The sequence below is a fragment of the Trachymyrmex cornetzi genome, unplaced genomic scaffold (assembly GCF_001594075.2).
Source record: "Trachymyrmex cornetzi isolate Tcor2-1 unplaced genomic scaffold, Tcor1.1 scaffold16, whole genome shotgun sequence".
NCBI classification, from domain to species: domain Eukaryota; kingdom Metazoa; phylum Arthropoda; class Insecta; order Hymenoptera; family Formicidae; genus Trachymyrmex; species Trachymyrmex cornetzi.
This window is the reverse complement of record NW_017296201.1, coordinates 4,747,654-4,763,587: the sequence shown is the minus strand read 5'-3', so window position 1 is coordinate 4,763,587 and position 15,934 is coordinate 4,747,654. Positions and strand designations below refer to the sequence as shown.

The following is a 15,934-nucleotide window of genomic DNA, read 5'->3' as shown; positions in this document are numbered from 1 at the left end:
TGTCACCAGGAAGATAGGCGCGCATTGAAAATATCGGAAATATTACGCCCTACTTGCGACAAGTTTGCACTGTCCCCTTTCCGATCATCTCTTTCAAACGTCATCATTGAAACGACCCCTTTGATACCGGTATTATCTCGCACTCGGTGAAATAAATATAATGAAATAAATCAATGATATTGTATATCTTGCGAAAACGAGAAGTAGTTGTATTTTGCTCGTACATCACGCACTTGGTCTGTAAATACATTCGACTTTTTTACATCATCGCTTTAGGTCGTTTACGACAGCGAAAAAATTGATACTCGCAATCTCGACGAGCACATCTGTCTCGCGTGTAGGCCATTTAATGGCCGACCAGGCCGACCACGTGAACTCATAGCTAGTGGCGATCGTTAACGGTCCAAAGAAGAGGGAAGAGGGAAGCAAAAAACTGCATTGACGCGGTGATATCTGGCTCGGCTCGCTTCGTTGGGTACACCGGGGAAGGTTTGGCAAACGGTAGAAGAAGTGTGCGTACACAAGACCTCTTCCGGTTGTTTACGACTGAAGTTGTTAAGTGTAACTTACATCAGAGTCTTTGTTTTTCCGCCGTGACGATCCGTATTCTCATCTACCAAATGCGATCCAAGAGTTTCAAGTAAAAACACCTTGTTTTTGTCGCTTAAGGATAAATGCTCAAGAGAATAAAAAGAAAAAAAGAAGACAAAAGAAGAAAAGATAGTATCTAAAATCAAAATCGTGTATTCTTGATTTAATTCAGCAGTAAGGAACATTTAAGAATGTTGTCTTTATTTTATTTCTCTGGCTATTGTAACGGCGTTGGATTCAATCGAGAAGAGGTCATGAAGAATACTTATCTATGTGAATTGTGGGACAGATATTGCCATGATTTTACCGTTGTTTTCGATAGCTCGATGTGGCCTCGAACGTTGGTTGCAAATTATTCTGTTTACTCCGTCCCTGAAAGAATCCGAAATTCCATTATATCGTAACTATTCACAGACGCGAACCACGTACGGTTAAATCAACATCACACATACAGTCTAACCATTTGGCAGTTGATAGTGGCCAAACTAACTTGTGAATGTAATCAAAAATTTCATTTTAAACGTGTCGCGTTTAGGAAATTTATTTTAAATGTGTCGCGTCGTCAACTGCAAAAAAATTTGAATTAATATCTCATGGATGAGCGTAATAACGTGATTATTTATATAGTTCGTTAAACAATAAGGACATTACGCGAATATTATATTTGTACATAATTGAATTTAATAACTAGATACAATTTTTTTCTATCACAGGGTATGACGCTTGTTAACGAAGTGAAATTAAACCCACGTCGTGACAGCCCAACGAGCTCTAATTTTCATGGTTTTCTGTGAATGCAGATTTTTAACGACTGTCTGTGTGCCTGACGAAGTTTTACAGCTTGTGAATTTTAAAAGAGCTGGCAAATTACGTACGTTACGTGCACTCTGTTTTCAAATTCTTTGTTCGGACAGTGGATTTTGCACGAACGCAAACAACGCTTGTTGTATGCACTAAACTTCATATGATGATGTCCTGGCTACGGATAAACGCAATTTTACTGGTTCAAGAATCTAGTCACGTACTGTTTGCCTAATGTCACAAGTCACGACTGTCGACTGTTATCCATTTGGTACCGATCCAAAACGCCACCACGACGCGAACCGCCATTCGGCTGACTATACTCGGGGATTTCTACTGGCGAGTTCTATCGCCAGACTAGAATTAACGTGTTTTGATGATTATGCTTGGCAGAACACACGAAAACCGAGATAATTAAGTTAAGTTACTTGCGTATAGATTTTATTTACACCATTTACGATCTTATGTTTACTTTTTAAATAAATTTTTAAGTAAGTTTCATTGCTATTTAAAAAATTATATTACTAACGCGCGCTCTCTCTCTCTCTCTCTCTCTCTCTCTCTCTCTCTCTCTCTCTCTCTCTCTTGTCAATCTTGTCTTAGGAATTCAATGATCTTTTCGTCTGCAATTAATTTGTTATTTTAAGTTATTTTAATTCTTTATCGACAATATGAAATTTTTATCCTTTGTCTCTGGATCTTCGAACTTCAGTGCAAATTTTTATATTGTTTTAGGCTGTATAAAAATCTGTCAAATTCTTACATACTAGAAAATTTTAACAATAAATATTTGTCATAAAAATTGGATTGTATTTCACTTATTCTTTTATAGATTTAAATCTACCAGAATTTACAATTAAAAAATCGGCTGTCTTTAAAGTCTAATATTATCGATGAAGAATTAATTGACAAGAATTAAAGCGCATATCTTTGTACCATTTCCTCTTTTTTTTGCATAATTATTTTCATAATTATTCTACCAGTTTCTCTTTAAAATGATACTGACATCCGTAAAATCATCTTTAGGCTCGTAACATGCCATTGCCAGCAGACAAGGGGAAAGATGTAATCAGATATCAAAGGACTAGCCAATAACTAACTATGTAATATCGTTATCCGCCAGACTTGAGGATCTTAACAATTTCCGATTTTGTTACTTCAAAGAGTTGACATTTCATTGTGATGTGCGCAAGACTTGATTCTTGATAGAAACTTTGTTCATTTGAAGTAATATGTTACTTTATTAATAAAATATATAATACTGTTTTCTTAATGTAAATCGGACTAAATTATTACTTAGTTATAAATTTTTTATTTGAGAAATATATTTTTAAAAAATATTAATATTAAATATTTTGTGAACAATTATCAAAAATATATGAAGCAACTCACTGTTAGCAACATTAACAACTTGAATTTCTGGTATTAATCAATAAAAAACGAAAGTCCCAGAGTGAGTATTTCGTAAATAATAAATGTACCGACACACAGTAGACCGAGGTATCGGTGATCCTTGGACAAATTGTACAAGTATCATTCGAATCGTACGATGGAAACGTCTGATATGTGCCTATCGTACTTCATATTTCATGAGGATCGCGGATGTATCAACTATTCCGAGCAGGTTCGAAGTGTTTGCCATCGCGTCGATAAGGGCCCGTCGACGAAGGGATATAAGAGCTCAAGGGCGTGTAACTGCAACATCTGTTGGCGAAGAGATCTCCAAGGCCTATCCAGGGCAACGGCGTCTCGCATCTGTTGTTCGGGCATTTCGGCGCTATTGCAAAGTATCTTCGAGGGAGAGTAGAGCTTTGTAACGATGCAATACCAGCTAAAGACGCATTCGTGGCGAGCCGTCGAGATTGCAAGCTCATCGTGACTGGCAGCTTTCGAGATCTTCTTCTCCATTTACGGTTATTTTATGCGCGAGATTTTTAAAACCAAAGTTTCAACACACGACTATTTTTACGTTTGTCGAATGAAACGACGGTTGTTGTAATGCAAATGTGATTGATTCAACAATTCCGTTAGATATTCATTGAAGCATTTTGCTCCAAGCGATTTCGTTCGGCGCGCGTTTACAATTCAAAGTTTTACTCGTAAAATGACAAACTTTCTATCTACGTGCGTAGGGTAACTGCGCCGTCATAAGGTGTCATCTCTCTTTTAATAGCATCTTGCCACTCAATGGAATCGCCATTGACTCCTTTCTCGAGCGCGTTTGACGTGTCGGCTTCCCAAGACAGTAAATTCGCCAGCGTCGTAAATCTCTGCGGCGGGTTCCACCCTCGATCTCCTTCGCTCGGCAATAAATACGGATCGCTGGCACGGGGCTGCTCTGCTTCTCGGCTGGCGTTATTCCGACGAGTCTCAGTCTCTGACGATACGCAATACGTCCTGATTTTCGCAGGGAATTAAAATTTCCGTTCACCGTCCGTGATACGGCGTGTAGCTTCCTGACGGCAAACGCCTGCGAGATTTCCTGTGTACACCCCCGTCTCCGAGTTTCATTCGTGACCAGGAATTTCCCTGGAGACGTCTGCGGCGACGTGTCTCGCGTGTCTCCCGTCGAACGAATATTTTCCGCCCTTCCTAGCTATTCCTCTTCTCTGACTTTCTAACGCCGCGCCGCACGCAATCACTGTTCCCTTTTTCCCGTACGGCGTCGCAAAACATCACTCGACGAAACTTTGGGTGATCTTAAAGCAAGCAAGCACGCTACGAACTCGTATATGATGATCACCGACGGAGTTTACTCGTGTCCTTGACGTTCCTGTGTACGATTCGGTACGGAACATCTCGACGGTTTCTCCCCATTTCCCGTGGGAGCGTGCGGTCGGAAAGCCCGCGAAGAAATTGATTGAGACGTATCTCCGTCAGAGACGGATATTAAAACAGTCTGAGAAGAAGGAGGAAGCAGGGAATAAGGATACGAGTGTCAGGACAAGAGATTACTCATAGGGTGGATGGCGTGGATGCTGTACTGTACAAAAGACAAGTTTGGTCTTGGGAGGAAAATTCCAGCAAAGAGAGACGAGAAAACCCGTTTACACCGTCGCTGAGGAAGAGGAAGAGGAAAATCAAGCAGATAAATCTGCTGGGCCGATCGCCAGATTGAATTTAATAATACAGACGCACGCAATCTCGTCGAGTAGCGTTAGCCGTGCGGCGGCGGTTAATGTTTAACCATTCCCGAAACGTGTGTTTCGCAAAGAGGAATTGAATAGAAATGGCGCGTGAGAGATATACCCGCACCGTCTTTCGGTTTTTCTTTTACCGTAATTTGATGTGCATGTAGAGGATATTTTAGAACTAATTGTCATTTCCACCACAAATTATATGACAAATTTCAAACCGACTTCTTTCCAGCGAAAGTTTAGCAAATTTAATTATTTGTCGTACATTAAGAAAAAACTTTAATATAAATGTTATTACATTAAGATTTAAATTATATTCTTACGAAAATAAAATAATTATAATAAATTGTAATAGATAAAATAATTATTAGATATATTATTATATTAAAATTTTAATTAAATTTTTACAAAAATAAAAATCTCCCACTTTAATCCTTCGGTGCTACGTTATATGTTTTGTCAATTGTCATATACAACACATTAAGTATTGTGTAAAATCACACAACACATGAATAATATTTTTTTTAATCCAAACGATGATAAACAAATATATATATCTTTATTAATAAAAAATTATAACATGAAAAAGTTAGGAAAGCAAGAAAAAAACAGTAAAAGAAACAGTCGGGGGTATGCCATATCACATAGTACCAAAGGATTAAAATTAAATATTTTGTTTTCTCAATTTGTTAACATTTTTTATGTCTGTGATAATTCCGTAACTACAGATACTTCGCTTATCTATCTGGTTTTTTCCCCCGAGACGTCGTAAATATCTGCAAATGTATGCGTACCCAGACGAAAGCACTCCGACGTGCTCTTCGGACACATTAAGCTGCAAAAGAGGCTAACTCGACGTTACACCTGTCAGAGCAATTTTGTTTTACCTGCGTCATGTACCACGTCCGAGAAGTCAACCGCTAAGAGATTGCGCCAACAAATGAAATTAGCGTCCTACTATATTCAGGGGCGTTTCTTTGATGCGGAGTGTCCTTCGTCGATCATTATCGTTCGCGAAGAACTCTCGATCCTGATATTATCAAGGCAAAAAGTCACGTAATCATAAAAAGTTAGGTATGAGCAAACAGTTCTTGATAGAGTGGTCTGTCACCTTCGAAAAAGATTTTTTTAGAAAGCAGTCTTATGTCTTTTAGTCAAATTTACAAGTCATACTACTGTTTCGCTTTTAATATTATATTTAATTTTATATTATATTAATATTATTATTTAATAATGATTTGTCACAGAATATTATTTTAATAATACCAAAAATTTTTTATTTATCATTATTCATGATATAATTATTTAATATTCAATCAACATTCTTATCTGATTTAATTATCTCAGTTTTAAACGAAGAGTCACTTACAAAAAATTGAGAATAGTAGCAAAATAATATTGATAATTCCGTAACAACTTTTTGTGGATGCAACTTAATTCGCTCGTTGTTTAAATAAATTCTGACGTATCCAAGTTCTGATTTGTGGCAATTATTAAGGAATCGTAAAGAGCTTACGACGATAGATCGCCTACAATTCCGTATAGTCGGTATATCATCGATGTTTACTGGCGAGAGCTCCACGATGCGTCTAACTGTCGGGTGACTCATTTCAGGCGGCGGTCTGGCGCGTCCGAAGATGACTCTGAATCTGGATGCCAGTAGTATTGCAGCGGGAACGAGTGCGAATTCGGGCGGTCAATTGGTACCGAAAAAACCTGGTGGCCTAAGCCTCGGTTTACCGCTGGAAATCAACACCGCTCGAATATCAGCTGATCTGGTTGATGTGGAGCTTCCATTGGAGAGACAAGGGTGAGTGTTTTGCCGACTTTTACTGTGCTATTTCGAAATACTTTATTTTCGTATGGGTTTTGGCGAACATGATATTACCATTAATGTACGGACAATGTTTTAACGACTTGAATACCGCTAATGAGTTTGTTAACATTTTCAAAATTACTCTCATTTATGCGCTTGTACTTATTTATTTTTAAATTTTGCACAAGTACTTTTTGCAATGTTTTTCGCACACAGAAAAAAACGATTTTATTGAAATATTTAAAATTTTTGTTAGATGCAGATCTGAAAATAATTTTGTTAGTCCATCAAATATAGAAATCTTAAATATGAGTAATGCTGTAAAAAAATTTGCACTTGAAAAGCTTTGACATTCTAGCAATGTGTGACTCTCCTATAATTATTTTAATGGTCGAAAAAACTATTTTCAGATCTGTATCTATAAATGTCTAAATTCTTCATATTTTAACCGTTATTTTCGTGCAGTACTAAAACTTCGCGGATTAATGCACATTATTTAAAGAGAGATCTTTTATTCAGATGGTATCACGGCTCTATCACACGCATCGAGGCAGAGGGTCTTCTGCGAGTTCACCAAGAAGGAAGCTATCTGGTGAGGAACAGCGAGTCGACCAAACAAGACTATTCTCTATCCCTGAAGTAAGTAATACTTAAATAAATATTTGTTCGCATATTCGATAATTTGAACAAATATTTATTGAACATTGCGGATTCTTCCGAATGTTATAACTCACATAACGCCGTTGTAATTGTTTTAGGAGCGCCCGTGGTTTTATGCACATGCGCATCCAGAAGAACGAAGAGCTGAACGCATACATTCTGGGGCAGTTTAGCAAACCGTTCGAAAACATACCGGAAATGGTCCGTCATTTCAGCGTGAATCGTCTTCCGATACGCGGTGCCGAGCACATGTGTCTCCTGCACCCAGTCATAGTTCAGCTTTTGTAGCGCATCTATCGTAGCGCCATTTAAGGCGCTGTGATTTTGATAATCTGTTTTCTTTTTTTCCCGACGAGTGCCGAAGCGCGCGATTGCGAATGAACGGTAAGCTTGATATAGCGAACGAGATGTAGGAAATATTATTCTCAAACAAGGGAGTCTTCCGAGAGTCCGCGAGACGTGGTTGACCCATGAGATTCTCCGTATCAATTCGCATTCTGGTTGAATGAACCGTTCCGCACGAAGAGCGTCAGAGATAATGGACAATAATAGCATCGACGAGGAATACCGCTTCGTCGCGAAATGTTAGGGGAAGTACAGTACAAAAGTATAAACGATGACATTGAGCGAAGCTGCTCAACGAATATACAGTGCGATCGATCAGACGAGAACGTCCAGGTCCGTGCAATTTGTTGGGAGAGGCCGGTATTAAACTATGTATGAGGAATCTCAGGTCGCTCCAAGTGAGGATACTTGCTCACAACGTCATCTTTTTGACAACACTTTACTTTCGCATGTCTAGTCCAAGTTTATAGTCCAAGTTTTTATTGCACAATAAAATTAGAGTCAATAGGAGCAGTGAATGCTTCCCTCCTCCTTTGCCTCTCGGACTCGAAAGCGTAAAGATCGGTGTCCTACATGCTTCGTCTTCCTTAAAAACATCGCGCAAACCTACCTCATAGGCAAACGCATGCATCGCGGCACGATGGAGAAACGTATCAGAAATTGCGGTATTAGAAATTGTAAGATTGTCTGGGGAACGAAATTACTTGAAACAGATACGAATTATCGTTCAATATGCAGTGGCGACCGTTGATAACTCTCATGAAGGCTATAATGAATTCGGGATCGACGATTCTAGCAGAACGTATACGCGAGAACGTTCTTGAAGACGTTTTTCCCGACGATTGTTCCTCGAATCCGCGACTATGCGAATTCTATGAAAGAAATCTTTCAAATGGGATCAGAAATGCTGCTTTACGAAACGGTATAATTTAAGTATGAAGGAAAAGTGCGATGCGCGTATTTAGATTCACATAGTATGCTGCGTAGAAGCAGCCCGACGTTGAAGCCAAAGTAAAACTAATCCTAATATCCAGTCGGGGAACGTAGCGCAGAGGCTGTAGGCTGGATACGCGCAGCAAGCGCGAATAAAATGCCAAACTTTACTTCTAATCGTAATCATTTAGTCAGGGTTTAGTTGTCCGTCTCATCGTTGATAAGTGATTAAGTAGGCTTAGAACTAAGCAAGCGTATGACAGTCAGTTGGCTTGGTTATGAATCTTAGGTGAGGCGAAGAAATTGCGAGTCGAAGAAAATAATGAGTGTTTTTTTCGCAAAACGACACGAGCGACGGTATTGTGATTGGAAACGTGAGGAAAGTGGAAAAAGATGATAATGATCAGGCAGTCTGAATCATCGATGGCTCGTCATATGAGTCATCCGTCCGAGAGTCCACGAGGACACTCGAGAAAGATTTTTGCGATAGGATGCAACCGATACATATTTTTTCATGTGATATTAATTTGTTACAGAGATAGCCTAGTTTCACCTGTGATCTGTTACTTAATTCCCCTTATCCGCGCGCGCGTCGGCGCTGTCGCGCGAGCGCGCGCGATAACGATAATAAAATAATTAAACTTGCTATTATTATTACGTAGAATCAGCAACGACGCGTCACTCAGACGCGATGATGAGACGTCCGTGGTGTCACAATAATTTTTCAAATTAGAAATTCGATTCGCAGAGGTTGTGAGCGAATTTTCGTTGGCCGCGCAAGCAAGAGAAGTTTTGCTTAATATTAAGTAGTGACGTAGGGAACCTACGGTGAGAAGTAGCGAGTGCCAGTTGCATCGTGTTGTAAAAATTACCCGATACTCTCGTTTGATTTAATTGTTTAATCCGTGTATACGAAGTAAGGTATTAATTCCCTTATCAAAGCTGATGTTTAAATTCGTGATCATTGAAACACTTGAATTATGAGCGAGGCACTCTCTACTTTCGCATCTAATTAGGTTGAGTGTAATTTATACGTCGTATTTTAAGCTGCCAGTATTATTAACTGTAATCGATAATGCATATCCACACATATATGTTAATGTTTAAGACATTATATTATCTCTATAGCCCGATCATCGACACTATAATCTATACATATTTATTTCTTCTATTATATTTATTACATTGAATATGATGATGAAATTTCCGTGCGTTGTTAATTTAATCGCGAATTTATAGAGCTGTAACCTTTAGTGAGTCTATATTCCGTACACGTAGAGTAATACTATTTGTCGAAAGGCAGTACGTAAATTGTATGGTAGACACTAACTTGTAGATACTTCCTGTACCTTGAAATTTGTATGAAGTAGCATTTAGATTACGTAATATATAAATATGTATTATTATAAATGATTATATTAGCGCGCATAGCTCTCGTTTGTAGGATACATAAAATAAGATCGAGCAAAAGCGGAATGAGTCCAATAAAATATCTTGAGCGTTATGCACGCCCTTTACGTAAAAGGGATCTCGGATGGCGATGTGCAATATTCTGACACGGTCGCGTATGGGCGTAAACGTGAAGTGCGATCCAATATTTTTGTTTTAGCAAGCAAACCACCGATGTTCTAAATCGACTTCACTAGGTAGTCTTGTGTACTCTGGAAATTTCTCTTAATAATAAAACAATTAATAACTCCAGTTTGATTATGATTTCAGTCGGAGTTTCGTCATCATTTCATTTAAATAATCCAAGAAAATCGTCTTACAGAATAAAGAACAAAAAATTTTGTACGAAAGATTTTACAAGGTTGTATAAAAAGATATAAAACGTATATCGAAGAAGATATAAAAATATTAATATTAATTGAATTATATTGTATAAATTTTCTTTGTACTACGTATATTTTATTTTATTTATTCTATTTCTTTATTTTCTTAGTTTCGTATATGGTAGTCTCATCTTCAAATTCAGCTGGAATAAGTGGCGGTCATTTTCTTGTGAAGATGTCACTTGACCCGCTTCTGTCTATGTATCAAATCAAACATGTAATATATTTAAATATATTGCAACATATATATATTGAAAATTGCATGAAAAGCTTAAATTTTTAATTTTTTAATGTTTGATAACGAAATGCATACACTGATTTTTCTCCCGATTTTGATATTATCGATTCTTTCGATTTTTTCGCTTTCCTGTAATTCGCGGCAAAAGAGTATGAAAAATGTACAGATCACGTAATAACAACAATAATTGTAATAATTACATAATGTACTTATATACATATATATAAGTATATATAAGTATATTATATACATATATATAAGTATATTTAATTTTAATGTATTTAAACATATTTAATTTTTAATATATGTAGCATATTTAATTCAATGTTTTTAATATATTTAACAAATATTGAATTCAATTTAATTATACAATAACCTTTATCAAATACTTCTGTAAACTCTCTAAACGCGATGTATTGTATTATTTACTCACGATTTCTAGCGCTATTTCATCAGAATGGCACAGGTTTACTGGGCATCGTCGAACATTCCTGAGAGAATTGTGAGAGTGAATAATATACTTTGCCAGTGAAATGAGTATATGAATTACTTATGATAACTAGTTCTTGTTGACATTCACCGAGTGTTCAGTTTCCTCGATAAATTGACCTTCCCAACAACTTGGACCGCAGATATCCGATTTACCCGGTACGAACCGACTGCGATACATTTGACCGTCTTTTCCTTTTATCAAACCGTCCGTCAATTGTATCGTCTCGGGTCCCCATTGAGTAAGAAAATGACCCGTCCGCATGACTCTTTGCTGAGGAGTCGTGACTGTGTGGCTTCCACCGCAGTATCGATTGCAGAGATGATCTCTAATACATCAGACTTATCAAACTTAAGATAATAATTTGTCATTAAGCTATTTAAAAATTCTGGAAGGCATTAAGTCTATAATTGTAATTTTGAAAAAAGATTCATGCTTCAAATGTTAATATTCATTAATATTAATCAATATCAGCTTGTAATATTTGTTCTTCAAGATGTAATATTTTCTTGAGATTCCGAGATGGTATAAAATATTGTAAAACCGATTACCTGGGACTCCTCGCAAACATCTCCTCTTTCGCTTTCATCTTCTTTGTCTCCTCTTGCATTGCTGCCTCAAATTGGATCAGATTTCTGCTGTGAGGCAATCTTCTCTGCTGTTTTCTAACTTGATCCAACTCATATGTGAGGTAGGGTTTCATGCTGATGGTGCAAGGAAATGGCTCAGTTCGAAATCTACCGATCTCTTCTGTCTTCATTACAACATCCTTGTCGCACGATATACATTGAACATCTCTGGATAAAAGAGAAAGAAGTCAACATCGCATTGAAGTTTTATTTGCAAGCCTAAAATGTTTACTTAAGCAGCTTCTTTGTTCCTGCTGCCTCTATTTCTCGTCTTGCTTCAACCATAATCTTCAATTTTTCTTGAAGCGACTTTAATTTGTCATTCACAAATTCCTTCAGCGGCATCATCTCGACTTTATCCATCTTGGTCGCGATTTCATTCTGCACTTCATCGAGTGCTTGTTGCCAAATCGATTCTTGCTTTGTCAATTTGTCGATTGCTTTCTCGAGACCACGAGCGAGATCATCGCAAGCAGCATCAAATTGATCGTGTGATACCTATAATAGTTTTTCTAATATTTCAATCTGTATCAATAACAAATAGATCAGTAAACTTGGTAATTCTTTATACCTTTCTGTTCACAGTTTGAGCATCTGCTTTGTCAGCTAAAGCATCTTCGATATCCTCTTTATTTGCTTTAACGGTTTTTAAAACTTCAATTTGTTGCAGTAACGTCTGTCATATTATAAATCATAATAAATAAGACAGCTTAAATAAATGGTGAAAACACAAAGTAGCTGCTCTTATATAACTCAGATTTGAATATTATTTTACGCAAAAAATAAGCAATGTTTTAATTAATCTTATGTCATTATTAAAAGCCCGTACATACGTTAATATGAGCTTCTTTTTTTTCTTTATCCTCGAGTAATTTGCTCATTGTTTGTCCGATTTTCTCCATATCCGTTTCAATTTCTTGCACTTTTGTAATAAGATTGTTAATCTCAGCGTTATCTGTCTTGTCAACTTCTTGTATACTATTTACTTTTTCTAACAAATGTCTAAATTCTGACTCCAATACAACTACGCGTTGGGTAACATCGTTCAAGGCTTCGCCGTGAATTGCTTCTACATTTTTCACAGCCTCCAAGCATTGCTCCAAGTTTGTAACGTCAGTAACTTCAATTATTTTTTCTTTTTCTTTAATCAGTTCTCCAACAATAGATTCAATTTCCTGTGCCGATGGTGCTACTGGCTTTTCTTCTACTAATGGCACAGCAATAATCGTTGTTGGCATTTTAGTTCTCATATTCAAATATAATATTATATAATAAAATAAAATTAATGTGAATATAAATTGTCAACATACGTGCAACTCTTTCGTTAAGATCTTGCAGTTCTTGCTGTATACGAGCTACGTCCGTTTTTAACGCAGTGACATCTTGACGTATTTCCTCTATAGCAGTGTCATCTAAATATACATATTTCCTAATCAGTAAGCTCTAATATGTTAAAAAAATAGCGATTATATTGATTTATAAACGACTTAAGTAACAACGCCTTTGAGATTAGATTAATTTTTATACAAAATCATTAAATTCATTACTCATAAGTCCTACTCGAGCAGCGAGCTTCTCAGGTGTTACTCTACGGATTTTAGCTACTTCTTTCGCATTTTCTTCTTTTCCACGTTCTGGTACAATCACATCTTTGGTTTCTACTGGTTCTGCGGCTGCTGCTATTGCTGCTCCTGCAGCTGCTGCTATTGCTGCTTCTGCTTCTTCTTTTACTTCTACTGCTGTTATACCAGTAGTTGGCGCGGCTACATCTTCGGTTAACATATCGATAACTGCTTGCAAATTGGTAAGCCATTGCTCCATCTTAGAGACCTTATCTTCGAGTTCATCCAATCTTGTATTAATCAAAGATGTGTCTGCTGTTACTACGCCAGCATCACCTTTGATTACATCTTGTACCATCGTTGTAAGCTGTAATAAAATAATTTAATAAATTAATAAAATAAAGTTTAATTGTTTTAATATTTTCAGGATTAACTTTCATTTATTTTTATTAAATTATTAGAGGTGCAGAGGAATGTAAATATCATACGCGAGATGTTTACGAGATTAGCAAACAATATACCTTATCGATACCTTGTTCATTAGCATCCAATCTTTTATTGATGTTACTAAATTGCCATACATCTGCGGCAGGATCTGCGATTCGATCTTTTAAACGTTCGATTTCCGGAGACGTAGACAAGTCCTCCAAAGCTTGATACTGATCTTGCAACTGTTTTACCTATTGATTAAATTATTAGTAAATGAATTATATTGCAATTGTATATAATATGAATTCTAAAAATGATTTGTTCTACGTACCGATTGTTCGAGCTCTTTAAACTGCGATACCGTTAGAGGAGAATCATTCACGACAGATACAACCATTTGAGCTTCGGGGACTTTTTCAAAATTTATTTGTGGTTTTACATCTTCCGTCACTCTCAAAATTGTTTCTGCAGGCACTTGAATATCTGAATCAAATCAATCTATTATAATAATTTATAATTAATTAAATAAATTCAAAAGAGGAATCATGAGTATTGTACCTTCTGTAAGTATATCAGCATCTTCACCATCGTCTCTTCGAACTCGTTGTACTACTTCTGGTTTCGACTTCATAGATGTTATCATCCTCTGCAATAGCTCTCACATAAGGAAAAAAATTACCAATTTTTTTTTCAATTACTTGACGTATTATTTTTCTTACTTTAATACGATCTGCGTTTTCACCATGAAATTCAACTGTGGCAGCTTGCAAATTTATTTGTTGCAACAAGATATGGAGGAAATTATGAAGAATATTAAAATTAACCGCGCCAACCTGAAATCAACAATTTTATTAATCGCTTTATCTATAAGGCGATGATGGATAATGAATAGTTTTACTATTATTTTACTTCTGGTGTTCCGAGAGCAAGATCGAGCATTTGAGGAAGAGAAATTTGCAGACTGGCATTGTTGTTAGCTGCTGTTGGCATGTTAAATGCTTCTGGCATTTGGGCAGTTTTCGCAGCCATTTTAAATGCGAGTGACCGATCTTTTTCGGGAATTACATGAGGATCATATCAGTTACATTTAACTTCTTGATTGTCAAACACAAGCGCGGTTATGGTGAAAAATATTGGTTAAATTGTCAATTTTGAAAATTAGTCGCTCTTGTTCCTGTATTCATCACTTATCCGAGAGACTAAGGGAGGTGAAGTTATGTCTGTATCTTCACAGTTGGCGCCACAAATGTCATCGACAAGTAGCGTGCTCTTAAGGAAAATATTTGTATTACCCATACTTCTTGTTATTCATTAAAAGTTTCAAAAAATCAACGAATCTATTTATTATTCTTTTACGCGTCTTTTATGCAAATAAAATAATACGTTTAATGCATAATTAAAAAGTATAACTCTCTTGTTACGCTGTTTAAGAATAAATATTCAAACAACATTATTTATTAATTTTAATGCATTTTTAGATATTTTAAATATGCATTTATAATAATTTCAAATTGTGTATGCACAACATCACTATCAAACAAATGATTCTCCGAATAACATATATTTTATATATAATAAAAACATTGTAGAATAATAAATAAAATACAGTGTGCAATCTAGGTATATTTTTCAATAATCTCCGTTGTTGATCAAATATCGATACGACGGGTTAATGAAACAGTAATTCACCGCGCGTCGTTTCTCCACAAACAGGCTCGGTTTATCTAACTGCACGTGGCCGATAGACCAAAACGTGAAATAGAATCAAGCTAGGCCACACTACCGCAGAGATTACATCGAATCGTATATAGGTATATATTTTATCGAGTTCCCGGATATGATATTCTCGAACGTTTCCGTTAGACCGATACGATCAACGTCAGCTCGATGGTGTATTTATATGCTCGTACATCTATTCAGCGACGATGATGAATCCTCCCGTATCGCGGGAATAAATTAAAATTGTCGTACTTTCTAATCGATTTATATCGAACCATAATAGAGACAGCGGGAATAAGTCATAGATTCGAAATATCCGAAAAAATAAAAAACTAATAGAATTAAATAGCGTTGTACTTTTGACTATAAATACATATCTCTCTCTATTCCAAAGAGCTTTTCTGCAGCACCTATATAAAAGTAATCTTGAAATAGCTAAGTTAGGTTTTTCGTACAAGCGAGGTCAAATCCGAAAAATTTATTTCTAAAGAGAAATCTATTTTCCCTTTACGTTTTTTTATCAAGACTTGACGAAATATGAAAACGATTCCGTATATTTCATATATCGTTTCCCACCCGAATGATTCAGCAATAGTCGTTATATATAGCTACATACAGCTGTGATCTCGAATTACTTACAATAAAGCCAGCATTGGTGCTGTTTGAGTTACGTTATTTGATCTCCTAGCGAATGTTTAATCGTGAATAATGTCAGCATTCTTGATGGGTAATATCTAGCCGGACATCTCGGT

The 15,934-nt window shown here is 36.4% G+C and overlaps 2 protein-coding genes across 3 annotated transcripts in view; one reads left to right on the top strand and one right to left on the bottom strand.

Annotated features, from left to right (window-relative positions):
- The window catches only part of hwt (SH2 domain-containing adapter heavyweight), an 85,876-nt gene extending 76,390 nt beyond the window's left edge, over positions 1–9,486 (top strand). The window contains exons 7-9 of the mRNA XM_018503568.1: positions 6,144–6,339; positions 6,865–6,984; positions 7,104–9,486. Of these exons, the coding sequence (XP_018359070.1) occupies positions 6,144–6,339; positions 6,865–6,984; positions 7,104–7,293 (506 nt within the window). The 3' untranslated portion in view covers positions 7,294–9,486. The remainder of the gene's footprint in view (positions 1–6,143; positions 6,340–6,864; positions 6,985–7,103) is intronic.
- A 708-nt stretch (positions 9,487–10,194) lies between these two features.
- LOC108758839 (glutamine-rich protein 2) lies at positions 10,195–14,642 on the bottom strand. 2 transcript variants are annotated; one of them, XM_018503998.1, is made up of 14 exons: positions 14,373–14,642; positions 14,183–14,296; positions 14,022–14,109; positions 13,795–13,946; positions 13,556–13,714; positions 13,020–13,401; positions 12,783–12,884; positions 12,306–12,679; positions 12,044–12,148; positions 11,705–11,970; positions 11,395–11,640; positions 10,934–11,171; positions 10,787–10,844; positions 10,195–10,312 (listed from the first exon to the last, which is right to left on the bottom strand). In XM_018503998.1, exons 1-13 carry the CDS (start codon positions 14,490–14,492, stop codon positions 10,806–10,808), a joined length of 2,385 nt encoding a protein of 794 aa, XP_018359500.1. In that variant the 5' UTR covers positions 14,493–14,642; the 3' UTR covers positions 10,195–10,312; positions 10,787–10,805. The 2 variants fall into 2 exon arrangements, with proteins under 2 accessions (XP_018359500.1, XP_018359501.1); XM_018503999.1 differs by having other exon boundaries at positions 12,306–12,676.
- Between the last annotated feature and the right edge of the window lie 1,292 nt (positions 14,643–15,934).